This window comes from Gymnoscopelus microlampas (assembly GCF_963454915.1).
Source record: "Gymnoscopelus microlampas genome assembly, chromosome: 20".
Classification (NCBI taxonomy): Eukaryota; Metazoa; Chordata; class Actinopteri; order Myctophiformes; family Myctophidae; genus Gymnoscopelus; species Gymnoscopelus microlampas.
The window spans coordinates 27,765,136-27,790,299 of NC_139957.1; the positions used below are offsets into that span (position 1 = coordinate 27,765,136).

The window sequence follows — 25,164 nt, forward strand, 5'->3', positions numbered from 1 at the left end:
CAATCAATCAATCAATCAATCAATCAATCAATCAATCAATCAGTCAGTCAGTCAGTCAGTCAGTCAGTCAGTCAGTCAGTCAGTCAGTCAGAAAGAAAGAGGCACTCTTTGTCAGGGTCCGCTCCTCGGGCCTTGTACTTTGACTGTGTTTCTCAGTCCTTGGACCTTTTCTGCCTTTATAAGGTCATGGACTTATTAGGATTTATGTTGTATCTTTCCTGTTGTGTTCTGTTGCTCTGTTTTTGCCATGCTGTTCTGTACCTTTATTTTGTAGTCTTGTCTCCTGTTGTGCTTAGTTACTGTTACCCGTCTTGTCTCACCTCCCTGTTGATTAGTCATGTTCTCCTCCTGTGTCCTCTTAGTCCCTCAGCCTATCCCAGTGTTGATTGTCTGTTCAGTTCACCTGTGTCTTATTATTTCCCTGTCTATTTAATCCCTGTGTTTGCAACATGTCCTTGCTTGATCATTATCTCATGTTGCGTGTAGTTAGATATTGTGTTCAGTTCCTTGTTTGTTTTCTTGTCTTTCATTAGTTAATAAATACTTTGAACCGTTCACTTCAGCCTCCGTCTCTCTCCTGCACTTGGGTCCTACATTCCGTCCTGACTCAAACCGTGACACTCTTGCTGATTTTGATAGAGACTGGTCACCAATTGCAAGGTTTTTGAAAGAATGGAAAAGAGTAATTTGTATAGGAGTGACCAATATATGAGAAGTCTAACTGCATTTGGGGAGTAAACACGACTATTATTTTTTATTATAGCATTTGTTCAATTGTTGGTTGCTGGCTTGTTGTTGATTCTGTCTTGTATTTATTTCATTGTGAGTATGTTGTCTTATGTGTCTAGTGTTGTGCACTTAATTGTTAAAAATCAATACAAATATTGAAAGAGTCAGTCAGTCAGTCTCTGTCTGTCTGTCTGTCTGTCTGTGTGTGTGTGTGTGTGTGTGTGTGTGTGTGTGTGTGTGTGGATTTGCAGTACAGTATGTACAATTTACAGTACAGGTATGTACGTGTGTGCTGCTGTTGTCATCTGTGTTTATCTCCATGAAAATGCACTCCCTGTTTGGGAACAAGCTTTATCTCACTGTCGACAACAGTGTGCATGTCACTTATATCACACTGTTTACATGATTTTCCATTCATGTTTGTTTCTATGGCCTGATACTGCTACATAGTCTGCTAATCTAGTCAATGTTTGGTCGCTGGGTCACAGGTCTTTGTTTTGAATCTCTAGGCTTATTGTCTTAACAAGGCTTCAGACGTTTGCCACCTGGCATCAAAATGAATTGTCCCCCCTCACCCCACCCCTCAATAATAATCTCATTCAGTGTGGTGAATGGACTCAACTGTGCTTGGCCTATTTGACTCGAGTAATGCAATGGCACTACCTCTTTGCGAGGCCTCAAACTGTGTCCTGACATGACTGCAGCTTTGCCTGGTTTCAGTCTTGAGTTCATCGGTTTCATTCCCATTGCTGGAATGAATGGATGTACTGTGTCTGTGTTTTTAAATCATGATCATAGTCACATAAAAAAAAAAACAGCACATCCACAAGCTGACAATGTGACGTGTTGTGAAATATCTTTTTCTTTTCAATACATTTTGAAAATGGGGGTTAAATAGTTAACTCCAACTTTTCTTTGGCTAGAGAATGTTTGCTCTTTACTGCCCTGCTTCACATTTAGACATGTACACTGTCAGCTGGGATCTGCCCAGTACAACCAGTCCTCTAGAGCTCTGGAGTTGGTCGCAGAGCAATAATGTTAAGGTCCTTGCTCAGGGTTACCTTGGCTTGACAGCAATTGCTGAGAACAGAGTCAATGGTCCCAGTCCACCTTTTCCCTGTTTGTTGAACCTTCTAGTCTCTCAACTTTTGACTTCCAATGTCCCCATACTTCAGCTTCCAATGTTTCCAAACTATTGTAAGCTAATTCATCAAACAAAATTATATGGCAACAATCTTTTTTTTCTTCTGTGCTCCTTGTGGAGTCCCAAGTGTGTGCCTCCAAAAAGAGACGGGGCATACATCTTCTGAATCCCAAGCTGAGTGCTGTTTGTACACAGTGTCAATGCAAGGCCAGAGGCCTGGATACAAGCCATTAGATAATGCCCTTGACAGGATGCGGAAATTTAAATGCTCCTTGGCATTAATTAGTTGTCAGCATCTTGTCTTATGAATATACAGGATATAACTAATAGAATGCAACTAACTCAATCGGATACCTGTAAATAATAACAATTTAACATAATCACAAGAGTTGATTGCATATGTACAACGCTTTCAGAGCTATTTCCGAATGCAAAAAATATGTAATGGGGTGGCATGGGTGCCATAGCATCTGAGCTACTCCACATATTAGGCATAGCTGCCACTCAACTTGAGTGATAGAGAGATTAACCACATTGCAAAAACAAATTTAACCAAAAACAATAAATACAAAAAAAACAAAAACAAAAAAACAGTTATTTTAAAATTTCAAAAGCTTTCATTTATTTTATTTTTCAAAAATAAAAATAGCAGATCTATAAGATTGGATATTTTCGTTCAGTGATGCCGTGGTAAGGTATAAATCAGGCTTAACTTCTCTGGTTTCTCTTGCAGACCTTCAGAACCAAGGATTCTCAGGGCTCAAAAATGTTAAATACAGACACTTCCTGGAAGTATCCATACCAAACGAACAAGTCCCCAGCATCAAAACAGCACAAGATACACATCGGACAAAGAGATCAGCAGTCTTTACTACTGGGGTGAAAATATGTCCCCAAGAAACAATGAAAGGAGTCATCACAAGCCATCAGGCCTACTACAAACTCAGAGGTAAGTGGAAATGCATTAGTCTGACTATGCCACTTTAGATATGTACTGTGCCAATATTTAGGACAAAACAAACAAGACAGATGATTATCCGTACTTTGACAAATTAAAATGGAATTAAGAATTTTCTCAAAAACAACCTTGTTTGATTAACATAATGCATTGAATTTGAAAGCCAATGTCAGACTGATGAGCTATGCCCCGCCATGATATAGGAGTAGTTAATTTCATAAGAAGCCCTTCCTCAAACACCAGCTCTGGGGTCCAGTAAGGATAAAGGCCAGCACCTTGGCAACTCCATGCAACTACTTGCAACCATTATCCCCAATGGCGGTTCAGTTGCAAGGAGTTGCATTGGTGTGGACTGGGCTTAAAACTGTTTGGTTGCAAGGAGGGTAACAGTCTTCCACGCCGACATCTCGCCACTCCGACTAGTGGCTTCCGCGTGCGGTTAGGGTTAGGGTGAGGGTTAGGTATAGGGTTCGTTAACGTCGGAAAGGCGACATGTCGGAAAGCCGCCATGTAACCGCAAGGAGTTGTGACTGGTTGCATTGGTGCGGCCTTAAGACCTTGTTTTGACGCTTTCACAGTTCAAAATTTAGAGTGAGGAAAAAGCTTTCTGATACAATGCTTTACGGTACATTCATTATGTCCACATTCATAAATTGTTCAAAAAATTATGTTTCTATTCAACCTGCCATACCCCAAATGTGTCATTATATGCAAAAATATTCAGACATTTTCAAAAAATCGCACCCTGTGTGAAGGAAGCGGTGCCTTTGGTGAGTGGCCTCCTGGTGGCGCTATAATAGGGCGGGGCGGGGCTTCAGCAATTAATGCTCGTCCCTATTGGTGGTCTAAGTCCACATACCAAATTTGGACTTGGTGGCATGCTGCAAACTGGAGTTATAGCTGTTTAAAGCCAGTGGCCTCCTGGTGGCGCTATAATAGGGCGGGGCGGGGCTTCAGCAGTCAATGCTCGTCCCTATTGGTGGTCTAAGTCCACATACCAAATTTGGACTTGCTGGCATGCTGCGAACTGGAGTTATAGCTGTTTAAAGCCCGTGCTTAAACGGACATCCGGGCTCAAACGGACAAACGGACATACGGACGGACATAGTCAAGTGTAGAGCGGCTGGCACCGCTAAAAATAAAAAGCTGATCTACAAGCTCACAAAGCGTCACGATTTGATGTGTTGTGTTTGTCTTATGACAAAGTATAGAGGGCTTAAGTGGTTAAGCAATGTTTGTTTTGTCATAGTTAACTTTGGCTTTGAAGCTGATTTCGGGGTTTAAGTTAATAAAACCCAGTATAATGTAATGTAATGTAGAGAGCAGCCCACCTTTTCAAACCTTCAGATGGTTTAAAATGTCACTCTGTGTTGCAGTGGGTCAATAATACATCATGTTTCACATCGCCTGCTGCAGTCAAGTGAGGCTGATACATATGAATTATGTAGTTATTACATAACTGCTAAAATTAGCCCCATGGAGCAATCAAGATATTGGACAAAGTGAACTGGTTCCAGGTTCCAATAAAATGACTCAAGATGTACAGTACATATAAGTGGATTCTCATTGACTTTGCTGGTGCTTCAGTTCAGCCTGTAAATCAGTCAGGTTATAAATAAATTATGTGTAGGATTGCATGTTTATTGAAGCAAAAGACTGAGGTGGCTTAATCAAAGTAGGAGCCCTGCCAATATATCACACACACACACACACACACACACACACACACACACACACACACACACACACACACACACACACACACACACACACACACACACACACACACACACACACACACACACACACAGTGCCATTTTGGTCATACCTTAGCTCCACCTTTTTACCACTTTAAACCCTATATTAACCCTATACTTCGTTGACCGGAGTTCCCCAGGGGTCTATATAGCCTCTCTCCTTTTTTCCTTCTACACCATCGGAATTAGCGGATCTGCATGCTTGATGTGATGTGAGCCTGTAGATCGGCTATTTTCACAGAATATTCACCCCCAGAATAGGAACGCTGCCGTTCATGCAGTTACTTTGTTTAATCTGTTCAGTTTGTCAGGAGGCAATCTGGGAGGCGTTCCGCATCTTCTTTGACAGGGTCCCTAACTCAGAGGAGTACCGGGCCTGGGTTCATACCTGCCAGCATGAGAACCTCTGCATGGATGACCTGGCTCGAAACTTCAGCAGCTCACAAGAACACCTGGACCTGGTTGCCAGAGTGAGTAGCCTACATCCACCGGACAGTCCATTCAGTGACTATAGTCTGGCTTAAATCCTCTATGCCATAGAGGATATATTTAGCAAAGATTTGGTATAGAGGAAAAAACGGTCCAAGTTTTTGACTCAGGTCTGTTTGACTAACCATATAGTTGTTTTTTCCGTCTACACCTAAATCTCTTTGCCAAAGATATAGGCTCTACAAGCTTGCAGATTGTAGAAAAGAAAAATATAGAGCCCTGCAGTATATAGGGTTCATGTGTTTAAATAATTCCAAGAGTAAGAAAAATGCCCCTCAGGACCTGTTTTCAAAGACCTCTGTAAGATGGTTTAGGTAGGATTACCAGTTATTTCTTCTCCTTAATGACCATCACAGTACAGAACTGATGACTTGGCGCTGGAAACAAAATAAGGCATTTCACATAACTCTCAGAGGAGATACTTACAATGTGGTAAAAGTTGTGAGTCACAGTTCCAGAAACTTACTGTGAGATGTGATTGTCCTTTTCTTGACTTCCAGAGAGTAGCTGAGCTGGGCGAAAGTGAAGGGTATGTACAAACTATGGTTAGAAAGTTATTATTATTAATGACACAGTTTTAATTTAGTATTTAACTGAATCACGCTCCAGTAATTGCTTTGAGTCCGCTCCTCGGGCCGTGGACTGTGCCCTTATTATTTGGACTTTGAATGCCCTTTTATGGTGTTGGACTCCTAAGGGCTGTTCTTTAGGCCTGTTTAGGCCGTTGTTCATTATGTTCTGCATTTGTCTTGTATTGTAACTCTGTTGCCTTTGCCTTGGTTTTCTGTACTCTTATTTTGTAGTAGTGTTTCCTGCCTGCCTTGTTTACTGTTTCCTGTCTTGTCTCACCTCCCTGTAATTATTGTAAACCTAGTCACCTGTGCTCGTTGCCTGTTAGCCTATCCTGTGTTGATTGTCTGTTGTGTTCACCTGCGTCCTGTTTATCCCTGTCTATTTAAGTCCTGTGTTTGCCTCAGTTCCCTGTTGGTTTCGTTGTATATGGTCGTGTGAGTTTTTGTTCATGCCACATTGTTGCCTTGTATTTAGTTCACTTAGCTTTCCCAGTTTAGTTCTCGCCCTACTCCCTCCTTATTCTGACTGCCTACCTGTGTATTGACTTTGCTTGTACCTGGACTTTGATTACTGCCTACTCCTCTTGGTTGGTGTTAATAAACACTTTCATTCGAGCTACGCTGCCTCTGCCTCTCATCTTGCTCTTGGGTCCTACACCTCCCTGCCTCGCACCGTGACATTGAGATACTATGCATTTCAAACAAAATATATCCATACATTTGTGTTTCTGCTGTTTTCTTGATACTGCAAAGTGTGAAATCTACAAGCAGCTCCATTTCTGTTAAATATCCATCTACTTTGGCTGTGGGTTGTTCAAATGCTGCTGATTTAACAATGTATTTCAATAGTTAATCACTGAGGTAAAACTCATTGAGCCAGAGGGATATTGACTCCCCTTTATACAGCTAGTTTTCAAGAACTGTGTTAGTGATGGTAGCAGTGCTACACTTGAATATTAGCCTGTCCATATCCAATGTGAGCACTGGACCTGAACTCATAAATCAATGTCTTAATAAATGCCAATATCACCCCCAAGTAGAAAATATCAGATTATGTGGTGGATTACAACAACAAATGTCCTTATACATTATACAGTAAGTGCTTAATGATGACATAACTTCTTTTTTTTTTTTTTTTTAATAAAGAAATAGTTGTCTCTTCACTCAGGGTTGTATCACACTGAGAATTTAGTTTGATATGATATTCCTGTCATTGTGGGGTATTGATTAATGACACATTCAATTAATTTACAGAGGGGGAGTAGCAACACCTGATCCAGGAAGAGAATGTAAGTTGCCTACCCTATGCATCTATGCTGTTGAATGAAATCAAACAAACGAGTTAACACAATAAATCGAATGTGTATCAAGGCTGTTAATTGAACAAATGTATCGAATGAACTGAATGCCGAAAGCATTTCTGTTTTGTTTCAGGTACCTGGACTCCCCCATTGATTCTACCTCCAACAGAAGAATTGGAGGTAAGTTGGTAAAAGGAATTTTGTCTTGGGATGTCCTCTTGTATTGAGCAGGAAGACTCAGTGATAGCTATATTTCAAGATTTCAAGATTTCCTTCTCTGAAAAAGTGACACAAAATGAATTAAAAATGAATTTAAAAAATGATTGCTTTCCTTTTGTAAACAGTTATACAGTAAATGCTTTGAAATATGCCATGACAAAATCCTAGTCCCGCTCCCACCCAAATAATGTTTTTTGCTTGGTTAATGTATTTTTGAAGTTTACTCAAAGCATTAATATAGTGTTTTACAACTAATATCTGGTCTTGGCCAAATGCCAATCAAAGCCATACGTTGGTCAATGAGAAAGTATGCACAGGCGTTCCCCCATCCTTAACAAAATACGTGAGTCATGTCAAAGAGGAAGTGACTGGCTTGTTATGTTTCTGTTGCGGTGAGTTTGGTGTTTCCGTTGAATTCGTTCATGAAGGCACGTCCTCTGTCGATAATACCCAATGTTATTGGAGTTCTGGAAGATCAAACGTAGCCTATACATATTCATAAATGCCGGGATACTAAATGAGGGCAAATATAGAGCAAAAAAGGGCCCTGTAAAGCTCCTGTAGGGATGTTTTTTTGGGGGAGAAAAGAACTGAGCCTTAATGGTACTGTGCTCTAATAGGTGAGCCACCATGTACATTTATTGAACAGATGATTTTTCTAAGGATTTAACCAATTACACCCTCTATACTTCATAAACTAATACTTATACCGTTTCTTTTTTCCCTCTACACCAAATCTCAGAAATAGCCAATCTTCAAGCTCACACCGAATGTTCCACCTAGAATAGGGATATGGACAGGGACTTCAGAGGCCTGTGTTTAACCCATCGTTTGCCTTGGTGTTTTCTCTGCCAGAGTGAGGACCAGAACATGCTACCAGGGGAGTATGAACACATTGTTGAGTTCAGTGTCACTGTGGTGGACCCCGAGTACATTGAGCTACTCATTGACCCAGAGGATCCACGGTACCATGTCATCACAGAACAGCTGAAGGATCAGGTAAGAGCTCACGGGGCAGCTTAAAGTATGTCTGCCATAAAATGTCATCACATGTGTGTCATTCAACACTTACATAACTTACATCAACACTTAATGTAAGTGTGTGTAAAATGGTAGCAAAGGGAATTAATACAGAAACGTTTTTTTAAATCAATAATAAATTCATTCTTAACAAAAAAAACATACTGTATTATGGGGTATAATGGAACCTGCTACAACTTATGTGAGGATTTTAATTAGGTGCAGCAGCTATTTGGGCAACTCTGGAGGGCTTAAATTTAACAATAGAGCTAATCCTCTTAATGCTTGTAGGCAATTGCTGCAGAGTATAAAAATGTGTCCTTTCCCATGCAGCTTTTGAGGGAGAAAGACATGCTAGAAGCATTTTGTTATAATTGAACCGGAGACTTTGTAACCATATGGTCGGCGTCGCACTATCATCTCAACCCCTGGTGTGCCACAAAATGATGCATCTTCAGCTGAAAAAAGTGGTGATGTCAGTCACTTGTCAAAAGGAACTCCTGCACCAGCATAAATTATGCCTAAGCATTTTTATTTATAGCAAAACCAAAAAACTAGGTGCTTTACACAGGGGCGTTTTTTTGTGTTAAGAAAGATTATGACCAAATTCTAATCAGGAGAGTTTCCCTTTAGTGGAATGTTCCCCTATGTGGCCATTAGTGTAAGTTCCCTATATGTCAGCACAACTTAATTTCTGCTACATAATTAATGTATGTTGAACTGACACAGCACATTAACCATGTCTCTTGCATTAGGGTGAAACTAGGGTGGAACTGAAATAGTTGGAATAGTGTGTTAATCATCAAGCTTTTCTTCTCTTTTAACAAGGCATTACATGTGCCATATAAGTATGTAGGCCTACTTAACCTTTGATTGTTGGTTCTTGAAACAAGAAGTGTAGGTCATTGCGGGATGTCAAATGTCATACAAAGTAATTATAATCACACAAGGGTAAATAGGAGCATTACTGATTGAGCTAATCGGTTCCATTGTAGGGATTTTAAACAACAGGGGGCCTCTGTCAATCCCACAAATGTGACTGAAATTCCTCTTTGACATTATAGTCGCCTTTAGTACTGCTAACATCTCAATGACATTGAGCGTGGAGGAGCTTATTAAAGGTCAAAACAATGTAAAACCAAGAGCACACTGGTGCACATGAAAAGCTAAACCTCATGGATGATTTACACAGGCGATTTACACGCAATATAATTCATTAATTCCTTTTTTCCCCTTTTGCAGATGTTTCATATTCTTGAAAAAGTTCTGGGATTTAAAGAAATTCGTGTTCTGGGATATCTGTGGTAAGTATTAAGTGAGAACAGGGAACATCAACAAACTAAAAACTATTATCTTGAGATATAAGATTATAAGAGAGAAAGTATTTACAGTGCCTTGAAAAAGTATTCACCCCCCTTGGCTGTTTACCTATTTTGTTACATTACAACCTGTAATTTAAATGTTTTTTTAATCAGAATTTTATTTGATGAATCTGCACGAAATAGTCTTAGTTTTGCAATGAAATGAGAAATATATATATAAAAATAGGATTTTTAAAAATAAAGAACTGATAATTGGCATGTGCATATGTATTCACCCCCTTTGTTATGAAGCCCCTAAAAAGTTCTGGTGCAACCAATTACCTTCAGAAGTCACATAATTAGTGAAATGAGTCAGGGTTGGGTTATAAAAAAAACATCCAAAGCTTTGATGATCCCCAGGAGCACCATCAAATCCATCATAATCAAATGAAAAGAACATGGCACCTCAACAAACCTGCCAAGAGAGGGCCCCCCACCAAAACTCACGGACCGGGCAAGGAGGGCATTAATCAGAGAGGCAGCACAGAGGCCAAAGGTAACCCTGGATGAGCTGCAGAGTTCCACAGCAGAGACTGGAGTATCTGTCCATAGGACCACAATTAGCCTTACACTCCACAGAGCTGGGCTTTATGGAAGAGTGGCCAGAAGAAAGCCATTCCTTTCAGCTAAAAATAAGAAGGCACGTTTTGAGTTTGCAAAAAGGCATGCCAGAGGCTCCCAAAATGTATGGAGGAAGGTGCTCTGGTCAGATGAGACAAAAATTGAACTTTTTGGCCATCATGGAAAACGCTATGTCTGGCGCACACTCAACACATCCCATCACCCCAAGAACACCATCCCCACAGTGAAACATGGGAACTCTGCAGCTCATCCAGGGTTACCTTTGGTCTCTGTGCTGCCTCTCTGATTAATGCCCTCCTTGCCCGGTCCGTGAGTTTTGGTGGGGGGCCCTCTCTTGGCAGGTTTGTTGTGGTGCCATGTTCTTTTCATTTGATTATGATGGATTTGATGGTGCTCCTGGGGATCATCAAAGATTTGGATATTTTTTTTATAACCCAACCCTGACTCATTTCACTATTTATGTGACTTCTGAAGGTAATTGGTTGCACCAGAACTTTTTAGGGGCTTCATAACAAAGGGGGTGAATACATATGCACATGCCAATTATCAGTTCTTTATTTTTAAAAATCCTATTTTTATATATATATTTCTCATTTCATTTCAAAACTAAGACTATTTCGTGCAGATTCATCAAATAAAATTCTGATTAAAAAAACATTTAAATTACAGGTTGTAATGTAACAAAATAGGTAAACAGCCAAGGGGGGTGAATACTTTTGCAAGGCACTGTATGTCTTCAGATTTTTCCACCATGGAAAGTAGCTGATCTACAAGCTCACAACGTGCCATGACACCAAAGTATAAATCAGGCTTAAGCTATACATGATGACTTTCTCACACGCTATCCATGATGACATGATGTACTTGATGACTTTGTGACAATGTGTTGACCAGGTCAGAGGATGTGGCCGTGCGTTATGCTGCTGTCTTTGATGGAGCCATAGATCTCAGCCAAGAGGAGCCAGGCGAAGATGTCAGTGGATCTAAACTGAAGTACGTTGTTGCCGAAGCCTTAAGTCGGGAGGAGACATCATTGCCAGTGGACATTCAAACTCTCCGCTTTTGGGCTGGTAAATATAATAATCATAATATAAAATAGATCAGGGTAGAATTTAAGATTTTACAGCAGAGCAAACTGAAAGATTAATAACAATTCCAAAGAAATCAAAGTTTGTTTTAAAAATCTTCAGTCAGGTCTTCATCTGAATTGATGAATTGATAAAGTGTCCCTGTCATTTCAGAGACCACAATTTACAGAGTCGACGGAATGGGCATGAATCCCCTTGAGACCGTGGCATCTCAGGACATTGCCTCACCACCACCGACGGTTGGAGACAGTGTTCCGAGTCATGGCCTCTTCCCCACCGTGTCCATTACAGAGAAATCAACGGAGGCTTTTACAGTCACACCAGAAACACAAACCTTTGTGCCGTTCATCCCCAACAACCTCCCAGAAACAACTTCTGGCTTCAGTGGGGAGACACCGGCAATGGCAGCAATAGAGTTTGTGGAGGGTAATATTGAAGGGGCCATAGATGTTACGCCACCCACTGAGATGACTGCAGAGGAAGAGGAGGGGGATGTGTCTAGACCCGAAGAAGAGGTGTCAAACGGTAAGTCTACCATAGACCTGAGAATCAAAACGCACTATGTCCGCTGCACAGTCCACTATTGCTTTAATCATAGACAAAATATGTTTTAAAATTGACATAAGATGCCTTTGCAGGAAAACCTAGTGTGTGTGTGTTTTATGTAATGTTATATACTGTACCTTTATTATTATTATCACTTAAAAGGACAACTTTGCAGTATTCAACCTGAATCCTATTGTTCTGTGGAGGCCTGACATTTTCATTATGTTCTGTGATTTCTGTCGAGTGTGCCTTCTCAACACACAGAACACATTCAGGTGCTATTTCATATTTCCTGTCCTTCTGACAATAGTCACAATACAATAGGATTCAGGTTAAAATCAATTCAGTTTTCATTTAATCATAAATTGACATAAATCGTCTTCTTTTTTGGCATGTGTTCCCTTCATCACTGGTGTATCATAATGTACACCAGTTGAGGTGGTTAAGGAAGAGCCACAGAATGAGGAAAGTCTCCAGTTATCTCCAGACTTGGAACCTATGACTACTGTTACACCTGAGGCTAACCCCGGCCCATCAGAGTCTACAGACCCAGAGGCAGAGGTCCCCATCTATACACCTTCCTCTGAAGAGGATACAATCCATACAGTTGTTGAACCAGCAATATTGGAGCCAGAAGTGGAAATAGGGGCAGAGATAGAGGATACTGTATTACCAGCACCCACTGAGAGTGGGGTATCCAATGAGAGAGGAGACGAACCGGTGCACAGCGGAATGACAATGGCGTCAGTGGACATCCCTGTTGAGTACCCAGACGTACAACAGAACTTAGGACAAACGGAGAGCAGGACGGTGGCGGAAGTGACAGAACCCATGGAGGTGGATAGCAGTGGCAGTGGATTGCTCTCTGAGTCTGAGGAGCAGCCATATGAATCAACCGCTACAGCTAAAAGGAAAATGAGCACCCCACTGATGATGACAGCTGATACCAACAAAGAATTAGTGGTTTTCTTTAGTTTGAGGGTCACTAACATGCTGTTTTCTGAGGACCTGTTCAACAAGAGCTCCCCTGAGTACAGATCATTGGAGAATACCTTTCTTGAGCTGGTAGGTAAACAAGCTTTTGCGCTTGATGTCATGCTTCTGCACAACTTATTCTCATACTTACTCTTATAGGCCCATGCAAATGTCTTGAAGCATTAAATATGTCATATTGATGCAACATGTATAACATTTAACTTTAGTTTGAAATGACAACAGTAAGGGTCACTGCCAGCAGCTCCAAGATGACACTTTCCTTGAGTTTCCATGAGTCTTTGTATGCTCTATAAGTGATGATTCACTACACACTATACAGCCTTATCTTCTGCTGCTTTTTTCCCCCTTCATGGCCGTTAAAATAATAACAAATGATGTAACATGTATGTAGTACATCAATTTGTCATGCTGATTAATGCTACCTGAATGTGGCATTATCCTTTAGTCCGGATGGCATTTACAGTGTGCAGATACTCAAGAGGATTTATTGTGTTCACTTAGACACAGCACTCTGGGTCCAGAGACTCACCAAACCCTGGAGCTTCCATTAAATCTGGGCATAAGAGACAGAGGACCTTAGCCTCCATACCGGTATTTTTTTCCATATTGGAACTACATCTCCCATGCCTCAGAGAGAGCATGACCTATTTACTTCTAACCTAACCTTTCTCTATGCAGTATCTACATTAACACATCTTCTTAAACACAGCACTTCTAACATTGCTTAAGGTGTTGTCTCCAGTCTTTCGCTTTACTTTAGACTTAACATTGCACATAGATATTCTCCTCGCCGTTGCTTGAATTCTTTGAAGTTCAATCTTTGAAAATCTTTGTCTTATTTTTCAGTGAGTGATTTTGTGTTGTTTTACTAATGATGCCTTAATTCTTGTGTCTACGATATTTAATAGCCTAATATTACAAAATTTGTGTCTGGCAGAACTTGTACATTATATCAGGCAAAAAAGTAAACATATATTTTTCTGAATGAAAGTGTTAATAGTTTAAATACAGTAGAATAAGCTAAACGTAATGTTGCCATTCCTTTGTAAAATATTTCAGACAGGCTGTGTAATGAGGGCACTATTTACCGTTTTGTTCATTTTACAGTAACTTATTAAAATAACTTAACTGTATTTAAAATTATTATTATCTACAGAATGTGGAATTGAGCTGTAAATTAAAACTAAAGAACTCAGAATATGTACAGTTTAGTTGGCACTTTAAGTTGAGATATTTATTTGGAATTTCTTGCTGCTCATCATTCATGAACAAAAAACACATTAAAATATATTTTTCTATTCTACTTAATATGTGTATTTAGTATGATAATATCGACTACATTTTATGTACAGGATATTTTAGGACTTATACATTGATCGGTGAAAGAATAAATGAAAACATGGATGGATGGGTGAATGTATAAAGTACAGTAATGAATAGTTTTTGAACAACATAATTATAAGGGTTGCTAGTACTGAAAATAGGAAATGCACAACCTTTTGTATTTTCTCTATTGCTTTGTGCATAGCAATGATAAAGCATATTAAGGCAGCCCCAGAGTTATATGAGATTTGGTTCTGGTTTAGTCGGTGTACTGTATACATCAAAGCTTTCTGGCATGGGTAAGGAGCTATTTGTAATATTGGTAACTACTAGCTACATGTGCCACATATTCTGCTCAACATCTGTCAATTATTTTCAATTATTTTGTGATTTGCATGTTTAAGTATGAGTATTATCCAATACTCCAATATTGCTCTATTGTTTCACTGAGTAGATTAATGTGGACACTATAGGCTGCTCTGTGCATACAATAACAGTAGTCCTGATTTTCCAGAAGATGGCATATACCCATTTTCTGTTCTATTTAAAATCAGGTGCATTTCCTCAATATCTGAAATCACACATAGCACAAGACTCCTTTGAATAGTTGCATTAGAGTGGTGAGAAGAGAATGTATTTAAACAAAACACTCACCGTTTGTAAAGAAAGAAGCCTCTGTTGACATCCCTATTTAGCTCTAAGCCTTACCCAGGGGTTGACAGAAGGTCAGTCTCACACACATAGAAGAGCCTTGTGCTCAGTGTTAACTGCCTTGAACTGAAGCATATCAATACAAATTGGATTGCCTGCTTGCTGCATGCCAGGGGTGGCGCATGTCAGCTGCCAGCTCCATCAGAGCAGAGGGAATGTGTAAGCTACTGTAGGAGGCTGGTTTTGAGCAACTTAGGATACAAGGTTCAATGGGGTACAGTAAAGTACATAAAAGTAAAATTATTTTTAGAAGTGAAATTCTAAGTAACATTTTTTGGGGTAAATTTGAATAAATAATGACATCATACTGTATATGCATATGATGTACAGTACATGGAACTTCATAGTACCAGTGAAGCGGAATGTGCTTACAGTACATCAAATGTTACATTAATTTGCTGATTGCTTTTGGGTTGCATTTAAACTAGGCTATAATGTTTTTGCATTGTGAGTCAGAACCAGTAATATCCTTCCCTGGAGCTGGAGAAATGCCCTGTGCATTAATTTATGGTACACTTAAATGTGGCTGTCTTGGATAAGGACATAAGGATGTAATGCCTTGTGCATTCATTTTATGATTAATGACTGTTGTAACAGTGCCCTTAAGTTTGGCGGATTTGGATATGGACATACTGTAGATTTAAGAGAAACTCATACATTATGGATGCATTTTTTTTCAATCACACTTGAATCAAAACAATTGATACAGTAATAGGAATGATACTGCATGTCCAATCTTAAGTGATTGCCCAAACTGTGAATTTGCAGTTCTCTTTAACCAATGTATTTAGTGCAATATCATTATTTCTGGCAAAACTAATGTGGTCAGACATTTGCACTGGTAAGTACTCAGTGTATATACTCTCCATAGGCTATGGAGAACAGTTGAAATGTCGTCTTTTAAATGGGCTATGAATATAGGGAACGGTCCTAACATTTGATAAATAGTATAGGCATCTATGAAATGACCTAATATAATCAATGACAACTTAGGACAACTGAAAATAACTATCAAGTGATTGTGATTACCAATATTCAGCCCATTTAAATGAAAACACTCACATGCGGTTCAATATGGAACCTCATGTGTGATATTGTAACTTAACCACTTAAACCCCACATGGTTGAGCCTGGTCCCTCAGGGCTCTATGCTAGTGACTTTTCTATTTTCTGTTATTGTGGGGAAAGCTTTTACTGAAAATAGCCGATCGACAAGCTTACAACACGTTGATCTTGACAATCTTGTTGATATTGTCGATCTGCTATTTTCAGCAAAAGCTTTCCCCACAATACGGATGCTGGGGTTTAAGTGGATAAACAAGTCTACAATCCCCCTACTTTCCATGTATCACTCTCCTCCTTTACACCTGTACCTACTGGTTTGTGTTGGACATGCAGTTTTAAAAGTGACATGAATGAAAATTTGTTTTAATAATAGTAATTATGGAAAAGAGGTTTGACTGGACTTTCCCCAACAAGAACCAGTAGATACATGTGTAACTTACTGTATGGGTACACATGAGCTAGTTTGTCTTTGACTGCAGGTATGGATCTATCTGTGTTGCACAGCTTATAAAGTACAGAGAAGCCATTTTCAACAGCAGAATATAATGCAGTATACTGTTCCATGGGAGAAAAAAGTAACATCCATTCCAAATAGCAGTCAATTGTGATCCATAGAAATGTCCTTACAAACAATCCTGAGAAGATTGTGCACCATGGAAATGTAGATCAGGTGTGCTTCCTCTGATTAGCTCCTTGGCTGTGGTGGGTGCTCAGCAACAGTCAATACTAAAAAAACAACACAGTGGAAATAGCGGCACTCTAAACAATAAAAGAGCAAAACTTTGGCTCAAACTATTTTGCTACATCAGGTTAGTGAGTAGAATGTCGATATGAAGGTCTTGGCTTCAGTGGCAAGATTTTGTTGATCCTTGGCCCACAAAACCCTGCATTCAGTTGTGTCCTGAAAGGCCTCTTGCTTGACCTTGCGCAAGGCAACAAAAGTAAACTAACCTGTCGACTATGTGACTTGAGTCAACCTAGTGCATTGAGACAAATGGATGGCCCAGAAACAAATCTCGGCCAGTGGAACTGTATGTCATGAGCTATTTGCTGTTCTCCGTTAGATTCTCATTCTCCTTCTCCCTCTATCATTCCCACTTTCAGAGACAATTAACCATAGCGCGTACACTGGCCCTGACCTGCCTGCTAGAGATAAGTGGAGTAACCCTAGAGCTCCTTAAGGCCTCTTATCTCCTGCTCTACAGCCAGGCACAGAACAGTATAGCTAAGGCATCGTAATCTCCAACTCTCACACTCCAGTGGTTTGATGCTGACCTTCTGTAGCCAAACTCATCTGCAGGTGGAACACACATAACAAATACGATCGATAAACAATGATGGAGGTCTGTTGTTGTACCAGCTGGGTCTCTTCCTCCAGACTAAATATCACCACGATCATCAGTTCAAGTCCAAAGCCTTGAGCATTGGAACCTGAACTCAGTCAGCTAACCTGCAAGTAATTGGTGTTTATCTTACTTAAATGTGACACATGTATATACAGTACTGGTACAGTAGTGACTTTAGCTGTGGCTGCATAAAAGTGGATTTTGCCAGGTGTGAACAGTTCTATATATTTGGGAAGTACAGCATAATACTGAATTGAATACATACTGTAAAACTGCTTAATGTACTCTGAGGCCTTAGTACGCAGTTAGTACACTAAGGGATAAAAGCGTTCAAACGGCATGCGTGATGTTCAGCTGGTTTCTTCAATTAGAGACAGCTGGTGTCATCAATAGGCCATTTCCAACTGTTCGATCTAGTTCTTTTTGATAACATATTCTCTGACTCTCTTTCATGACTAGTGTCACCATTTCCTGTATTCAAAACTTATCCCTCCATTTAAATCCATATGTAATGATCTACACCCAGTGCATTTAATGTATGGTTTCATGCTCACATTTTTATTACATTTTTTTCATTGCATTTACACTATAGAACAATGACATGCTGACGATGTCAGTCCAGTCCTCTCTTTCTGTGGATGTAAATCTATTTTCTGTAGTCTTTTCTCGGTCCTATAATCTTATTCTCAGGAGGACAGCCATAGTGTCAAATCAATATAACTTTATTTCATCTGTAAAAACTAAAGATCTTTGAAGTGGGGGAAAAAATCCAATATTTTTCCTCCTAGGATCAAGAGTGTTTAATTATTCAACCACATAGGATGGAACCATCACCATTTAGAATTAGCCTCCCTTGATTCTTTTTTAACCTAAATCTAACCCCACTTCATTTCTGCAAATCAATCTCTTGGTGTTTGTTTGTTTGTTTGTTTGTTTGTATGTTTGTTTGATGTTTGTTTGTTTGTGAGAAACCAGAAACGGATTTGTTGTATTTATCTATGAGAACACAGAGAACTGATTATATATTCTATTTGTCATAGGAAATGCCATTATAGGCTACAGTACAAACAACACAAAATAAACTATATCTATAAAACATGTTTTACCTCTACATTCCCTGGAAATAGCAGATCTACAAGCGCAACGTGTTTTGAGCTTGTATCGGCTATTTCTGCAAAGATATTTGGTGTAGAGGGAAAAAAGAGTGGAACAAGTACAGAGCCAACCTGTGTCAGGTTTACCAAGTGTAGAGGGTCTAGTGGTTAAAGGGATAGTTCACCCCAAAAATTACTTTTTTTCTATCGATTAGTCACTCCATGGAGACTTGAATTCATGGATATTTTTTAGTTTTTCAATTAGGCCAATCATTTCATGATGAGATAGGCAGCGGTCCCGGTAGGAGACACAAAGGAGGCTCTTTGTGTCTCCTACCGGAACCGCTGCCGGTCATCAAATTATTGGCTTTGGAATGCGACAAAAAAAATGTATATCCATGAATTCAAGTCTCCAAGGGGTGACTAATCGATAGAAAAAAAGTCATTTCGGGGGTGAACTATACCTTTGAAATGCATGGCAATAGTGCTGACTACTTAGTAAATTTACCTTCTCATCCTTTCTCTCCAGATCCTGCCATATCTAGAGTCTAACTTGACGGGTTTTAAGCAACTGGAAATCCTCAACTTCAGGAATGGCAGTGTTGTAGTAAACAGCAGAATGAAGCTGGGCCAGCCGGTGCCATACAACGTCACCAAGGCTGTGCACTGTGTGCTTGAAGACTTCTGCAATGCTGCATCCAAACGACTAGACATAGAGATTGATAGTCGTTCCCTGGATATAGAACCAGGTACAGTAAGACTGAGGAGTTGTTGTGACCCTTATTATTATCTGTACTTAAAGTGTATGTGTTAACCACTAAACCAGTGGTTCTCAAACTTCTTCATGTCAAGGACCCCCAAATTGACACTTATTAGCCCGCGGACCCCCATTTGAAAATATATGCCAGGGACCCCCATAAGAGAAGATTTTTAACGGCTCTAGCAGTGATTCTCAACCATTTTGATTTCATGGACCCCCAGTTTAACATGCATTTAGGCTACGGACCCCCATTTAATGGCATTTATACCTCTGGGACCCCAATTTATATTGTAAAAATCAATGTTAATTTAACTCTGAGAATGTACAAATGGAACCAAATGGACCCGTTAAGCCGGGAACGATCTGGATCTGCGATCTGGACAATCGGATCTCCATACATGCCTATATATGGGCATATCGTTTAGATCGGCGGTTCAGGACAACCGCCTGTCCGATCCGACCGACCCCGGGCACGGCACTCCCGCGGGTCACGTGCTCGCGAGTTTGAAGTCGGTCAGTCAGATGGTTCTCAAGATACGTGAACTACAGACACACGGACACACGGACAGAGATTCCATGCATTTGTACTACTAGGATGTTGAAAATATTGAATAAGTTATTTCATTTTTTTTACATTTTGGAAAATGTTCACCTATGTCCAACGTAGGGATGGCAGGTTGGAAGTGGTTAATAACCAGTGCAGGGTATTATAACATGCACAACATGCGCAAGGTCTCTCTCTCTGTTACAGTTTGTGGATGTTGTGCAATAGTAATGTGATAACTTGTTCATATGTAAGAAAATGCCCTCATTAACCACACACCTTATTCACATCAATCAAACTGACCTTTAAATTCTCCTCTGAATGTGCAGTGTGAAACAGGTGGCCAGCATTTCATTCATGTTAATGAGTTATTCTCTCCTGGTTGTTTCACCTCTTGTCCTCTGTTGTCCTCTCTGTCCCCACCCTTACTCTGTTGTCCCGTCTTTCCTACAATCCTCTTCTGGTTTTAGCTGAACTGGCGGACCCGTGTAAGTTCCTGGCCTGCAATGAGTTCTCGCGGTGTGTTGTCAGCTGGACAGGAGAGGCAGAGTGCCTGTGTGACTCTGGTTACAGAACGGTGGATGGACAGCCTTGTCAGAGCACCTGCACCCTGGAGCCTAACTTCTGCTACAATGGAGGGCTCTGCGAGATCATCCCTGGCCATGGTGCCGCTTGCAGGTACCTCACAAACGCACAGAAAAAAACAACTTAGACTGCATTGTTCTTCATCGTGTTTTTAGGGGGAAAAAATTAATCATGTGCTACGTGGCTCTAACGTGGATCTCGGACTTGATGACATTAGTCTTCTACTGTATGACGTCAGTCGTCTATGACGTATATCTATGACATACTCTAAATTTGTGATAGGTTTCAGCAAAATATTTCAAAAGGTATAAAACATATAGGCCTATGAAAGAAAAAACAGCAGTGGAGGTACAGTACTACTGTGGCCTATTGGCAGTGTTCACATGACATTCGGTGCTGATTGGTTGAGTGGTTTGTGAGATTAGTTCTGGACACACACACACACACACACACACACACACACACACACACACACACACACACACACACACTCTGACCTTCTTATAGAAGGCTAGCCTCCTGCAGAGCCACGCTGTCAAAAATAAAATCCTCCCTCTAAACAGCAATGATCCCCAAAATCAAGGGTTTTGCAGTGTATAAAGGGTTATAGCATGGGTTCCCAAACTTTTCAGCCCGCGACCCCAAAATAACGGCCATTGACTCGCGACCCCACCTAACCGTGGAGGTAATTTATGCACATAAACTTGCACGTTTGGTGCACATTTGTAACGTATTATAATGGTAAAATGTACTATTTGTAATCATTGTCTCCGCCAGGCCGAAAGGCATGGCGAGAGAGTATGTTTTACCCTCCGTCTGTCCGTCCGTCCGTGTGTGTGTCCGTGTGTCCATCTGTCTGTGAACAGCTAATCTCCGGCACCGTTGGCCCGGTTGCTGCGAAACTGTGCACACACACTCCCTGGATGCCAATTCAGAACCTCTGAATGTTTTTGACATGGGCCTGTTATAGCGCCACCAGGAGGCCGATTTGTGCAAAACATATTTTTTGACAGTACTCCTACAGATGTTGTCCAAAAATCGCGCAAATCGGTACACAGTGTCTCTATAGTCATTAAACAAAACGGGTGTTTCAGATTTTTCATATTCCATCCTGATTGGCTAAAAATGGCTTCCAAAGTTTGCAGGAGTGCTCCGTTTTCAACAAAATGCCTCAAATCATGAACACAGCATGCAATTTCCGTGAAATGTTGCAGGCATATTTCCAAATCAGCCTCATGGTGGCGCTATAACAGGCCGATTCATGTTTTTACCTATAACTGCACCGATCTGTGTAAAACTTTGTATGCGCACTCCCTAGATGTCAAGGAAAAACATTTGCCCTGCATTTTTCACATTTGCCTGTTATAGCGCCACCAGGAGGCCGACTTATGTAAAACACATTCTTTTATATTACTCCTTCCGATTTTATCAAAATTTCACGCAAATCGGTACACATGATCTCCATAGTCATGTGATCAAGACGGATGTGTTTGATTTTTCATATTCCATCCTCATTGGCTAATTGGCTAAGATTGACATCTAAAGTTTGCAGTAGTGGTTTGTTTTGAACAAAGTTCCGCAAATCATGAACGCACCGTCCGATTGTGGTCAAACTTTGCACGCACATTTACACTATATTGAGGAACAAATGCCACCCTTTTAACATTGGCCTGTTATAGCGCCACCAGCAGGTCTAATTTAGCAAAAAAAGAAATGTACACAAAATGCCTCAAACCATGAATGCAGTGTCCGATTGCCGTGCAAGGCCTAAAAACAAATGCACCCTTTAAACATTGGCCTATTATAGCGCCACCAGGAGGCCACAATAACCTACCTGACATGGCGGAGACCTGTGCTCCGAGGAGCACTTTTTCTAGTTTTTAGATTGTATTTCATCCATTCTGTTTTTTTTTTCCTATGACCCAAAATAATTTCGCGACCCCACCGTCAGTGTCCCGCGACCCCAACTTTGGGAACCCCTGGGTTATAGTATCAATGCTTCCATCTGCAGTACAGGTTGAGGTTTACCTTTCACCCACCTAAAAACATGATATCAGACTTTGCTTTTGGAATGATCTCTCAGCCAGCACTGTTAGTCCCGCACGCGCGCACGCACACACACACGCACGCACGTTCCATCCCACCTTGGTTGATTTCCAAATGTGTTTGTATAGGCAGGGACAGGCTGAAAGTTACTTTTTAAACAAAGGTCAACACACAGTTTATGTCTGTATTGTTTTTGAATATTAATGAGACAGTATTACGTTGCATTATTCAGGGTGACCCTTCCTTCCTAACCTGATTTTTATGTTGTGGATGTTTTCTTAGATGCCCTGTGGGTAAACTCTGGCACTACCATGGAGAACGCTGCAATGAGCGGGTGGCAATGCCCCCTGATTCTTCCATTATTGCAACTAGCCTCGTGGGATGCCTCTGCCTTGTTTGTGCCATTGTTGGCATTTTGGTATTCATAAACAAGAAGTGTCTGCGGACCAAAAAGGCTGTGACATTGGTGTAAGTGAGACATTTTAACCACTTAAGCCCTATTTTATACTTTGTTGTATGAAGTTGTATTTCAAAAACAGAGTTTTTAGCCGTCTAGCCGATCTACACAACCAACAGATTCTCACTCACAAGTCGTATTATAGTGACGAGTTTGGACAAAATCTGAACATGCGTCAACCGTTTGATGTGGTGGGGACGACTCCCTGTCATGTTGTTTTTCAACGCTTCCAGTAGTTCCACCCACTTGAACGCAGTGGTGCAGTAGTATTCTAAACGTATCGCATTGCGACACGTTGTGAGCTTGTATATCTGCTAGTTGTGCTATTGTTGAAAGATTTAGAAATGTTGTCAACATTTTGCCTATAAGGATATGCCCAAAATAGGGATGAGAAGTTACAAGTGATTATTCTTCTCACTAAGTTATTGTTTGCACTTGATGTTTATAATTGTTTCACAATCCTGCATATTTACAGTTCAATCATCTTTACATTATAGGCAAACCCCTGCTCCATATGCCTTTGAGAATACATTGAGAGTGAACCCAGTTTTTGAGAACGATGATGGGGTCTTGGCTCAAACGTCCACAGTACAATGTCCTTCAAGTTTCAGTCAATCCCCACACTCTGAGACTTTTGCCTCAATTGAAAATATACATCTAAGTATTGAGGTAATCTGTACTGTACAACACAGTATGGCTTAAAATATAGTGTTACTAACCATAAATCTTCAGTCAACTAATCCTCACACACACCAAATCGTCATTTCAGTTTCCTTACAGCAAAGCTTTCACTTCTAAACTAATACAATACAATACAATACTAATACAAATATTGAAGTCTTTCAGTAAAATATATTTCTTTTGAACGTCAGAATATTAGACATTGTTTACAGTTGGCTTGATGTAAGGGCAGAATGGTGCTTTCAGAGCAGGACAGTCTATAGAGATAATTTTGATACTGGCAGTGGCAGTGGCAGTAGCAGGGTACCCAGCATTCCCGGGTTATTGTGCAGGTGAAATATTCTCAAAAGTACTTGGAGGCTAGTCTATGACATCAGTCACCTATATGACATCAGTATTCATATTTGGCCAAAGCCTCTCCACTGAATGTAAAATTAAAGTTGTAAAGATTTATGCAATATTAAATTATATAACATTTCAAAAAGTTGCCCCTGACCTTCCCCGGATCTTATCACAGCACTTTGGAATTAATGGAAAGTTTCAGCCCAGTCTGACCTACAGTACATGTAGGGTGTGGGTGTGTGTAAAAGACAGACAGACAGACAGACAGACAGACAGACAGACAGACAGACAGACAGACAGACAGACAGCCAGCCAGCCAGCCAGCCAGCCAGCCAGCCAGCCAGCCAGCCAGCCAGCCTGCCTGCTAGCTCTGCCTGCATCTAATAAGTGGAATAATGCATTGTGCCCACTGACAAATGCATGCTTGCTTGCTTCTCCCTTTGCTCACCCTTTTGGTTGTATTTTAGTGAATAATATTAACAAGAGATTAAATTGAATGTAAAGTTGTGGCTGTCTTCATTTTTTCCCCCACAGATCCCCAGGCACCTCTACACAACAAGATCTGAAAAGTTAGTCTCTGAAATGGTTGACTTCCACCAGTGCATACCACACAATGAGGTGAGGACCAACCGGGAACGTGGACACCATTCAAAGTAATAGGGCACATTATAGATCATGGCAGCCACGTCCATTGAGTTCAATGGAGAAGTGGTGCCATGTTATATTCGGTTAATCAGCTTGATGGCTTGCATTTGCAGAGTCATAAAGAAAAGTCAAGCCCAATTTATGCTTTGGAGACAAAATTGTGTGCGATGTGTAGCCTGAAAAATATAATGTATTACTGTATAATAATAATAATAGTAATAATCATACGTTGCAGCCCAAGGCGCACTGGTGTGGAGATTTAAGTCACAGTTCTTGAATGCTTAACGATTGAACACATAACGCTTGAACGCCTGAGCGCCTCAGCAATTTGAACAGTGCCAAATTGCAGAGGCGTCCATTGCAATTCATCCATGACGAACTGCAATGGCGTCCCTGTTTTGGTCATGTTATTATAGGCAAACATTTTCAAATCAGGTTAGAAAGGAGGAGTCATACTGAATCATGCAGTGTAACACTGTGCAGATTTGTCTGGTATCCAGGCTAATACTGTTCCATTGATATTCAAAAACAAATACAAACATAAAAGTGGGTTGACCTTTGTTTAAAAAGTTTCACAGTAGCTTTAGGTGCCAAGTTTTTTGGTTGATTTGTTTCATGCTTTTACTTTCACTACTGTATGTAGACTGTACTAGTCATTTGTAATTCTAATGACTTCAGGTTTAATCTTATCCTGTCTTGCTATCTTCTCATGTCCTCTTTAGATGTGGCGATCAACGAATGAGTACAGAGCAAGTTGCCTTTTAAGGTCAGATAATGACTGCTTTGAAGTAACTGTTCTTTAA

The 25,164-nt window shown here is 40.4% G+C and overlaps 1 protein-coding gene across 1 annotated transcript; it reads left to right on the top strand.

Annotated features, from left to right (window-relative positions):
• Positions 1-1,423: 1,423 nt before the first annotated feature.
• On the top strand, positions 1,424-25,164 carry impg1b (interphotoreceptor matrix proteoglycan 1b; the record flags this gene model as incomplete). The annotated part of the gene is made up of 17 exons (XM_084044595.1): positions 1,424-1,493; positions 2,607-2,822; positions 4,892-5,058; positions 5,578-5,606; positions 7,084-7,138; positions 8,025-8,168; positions 9,432-9,493; positions 11,027-11,202; positions 11,374-11,745; positions 12,200-12,831; positions 13,264-13,353; positions 18,831-19,050; positions 20,076-20,283; positions 22,519-22,704; positions 23,191-23,362; positions 24,251-24,334; positions 25,084-25,164. The coding sequence occupies 17 exons, from the start codon at positions 1,424-1,426 to the stop codon at positions 25,162-25,164; spliced, it is 2,964 nt and encodes a 987-aa protein (XP_083900721.1).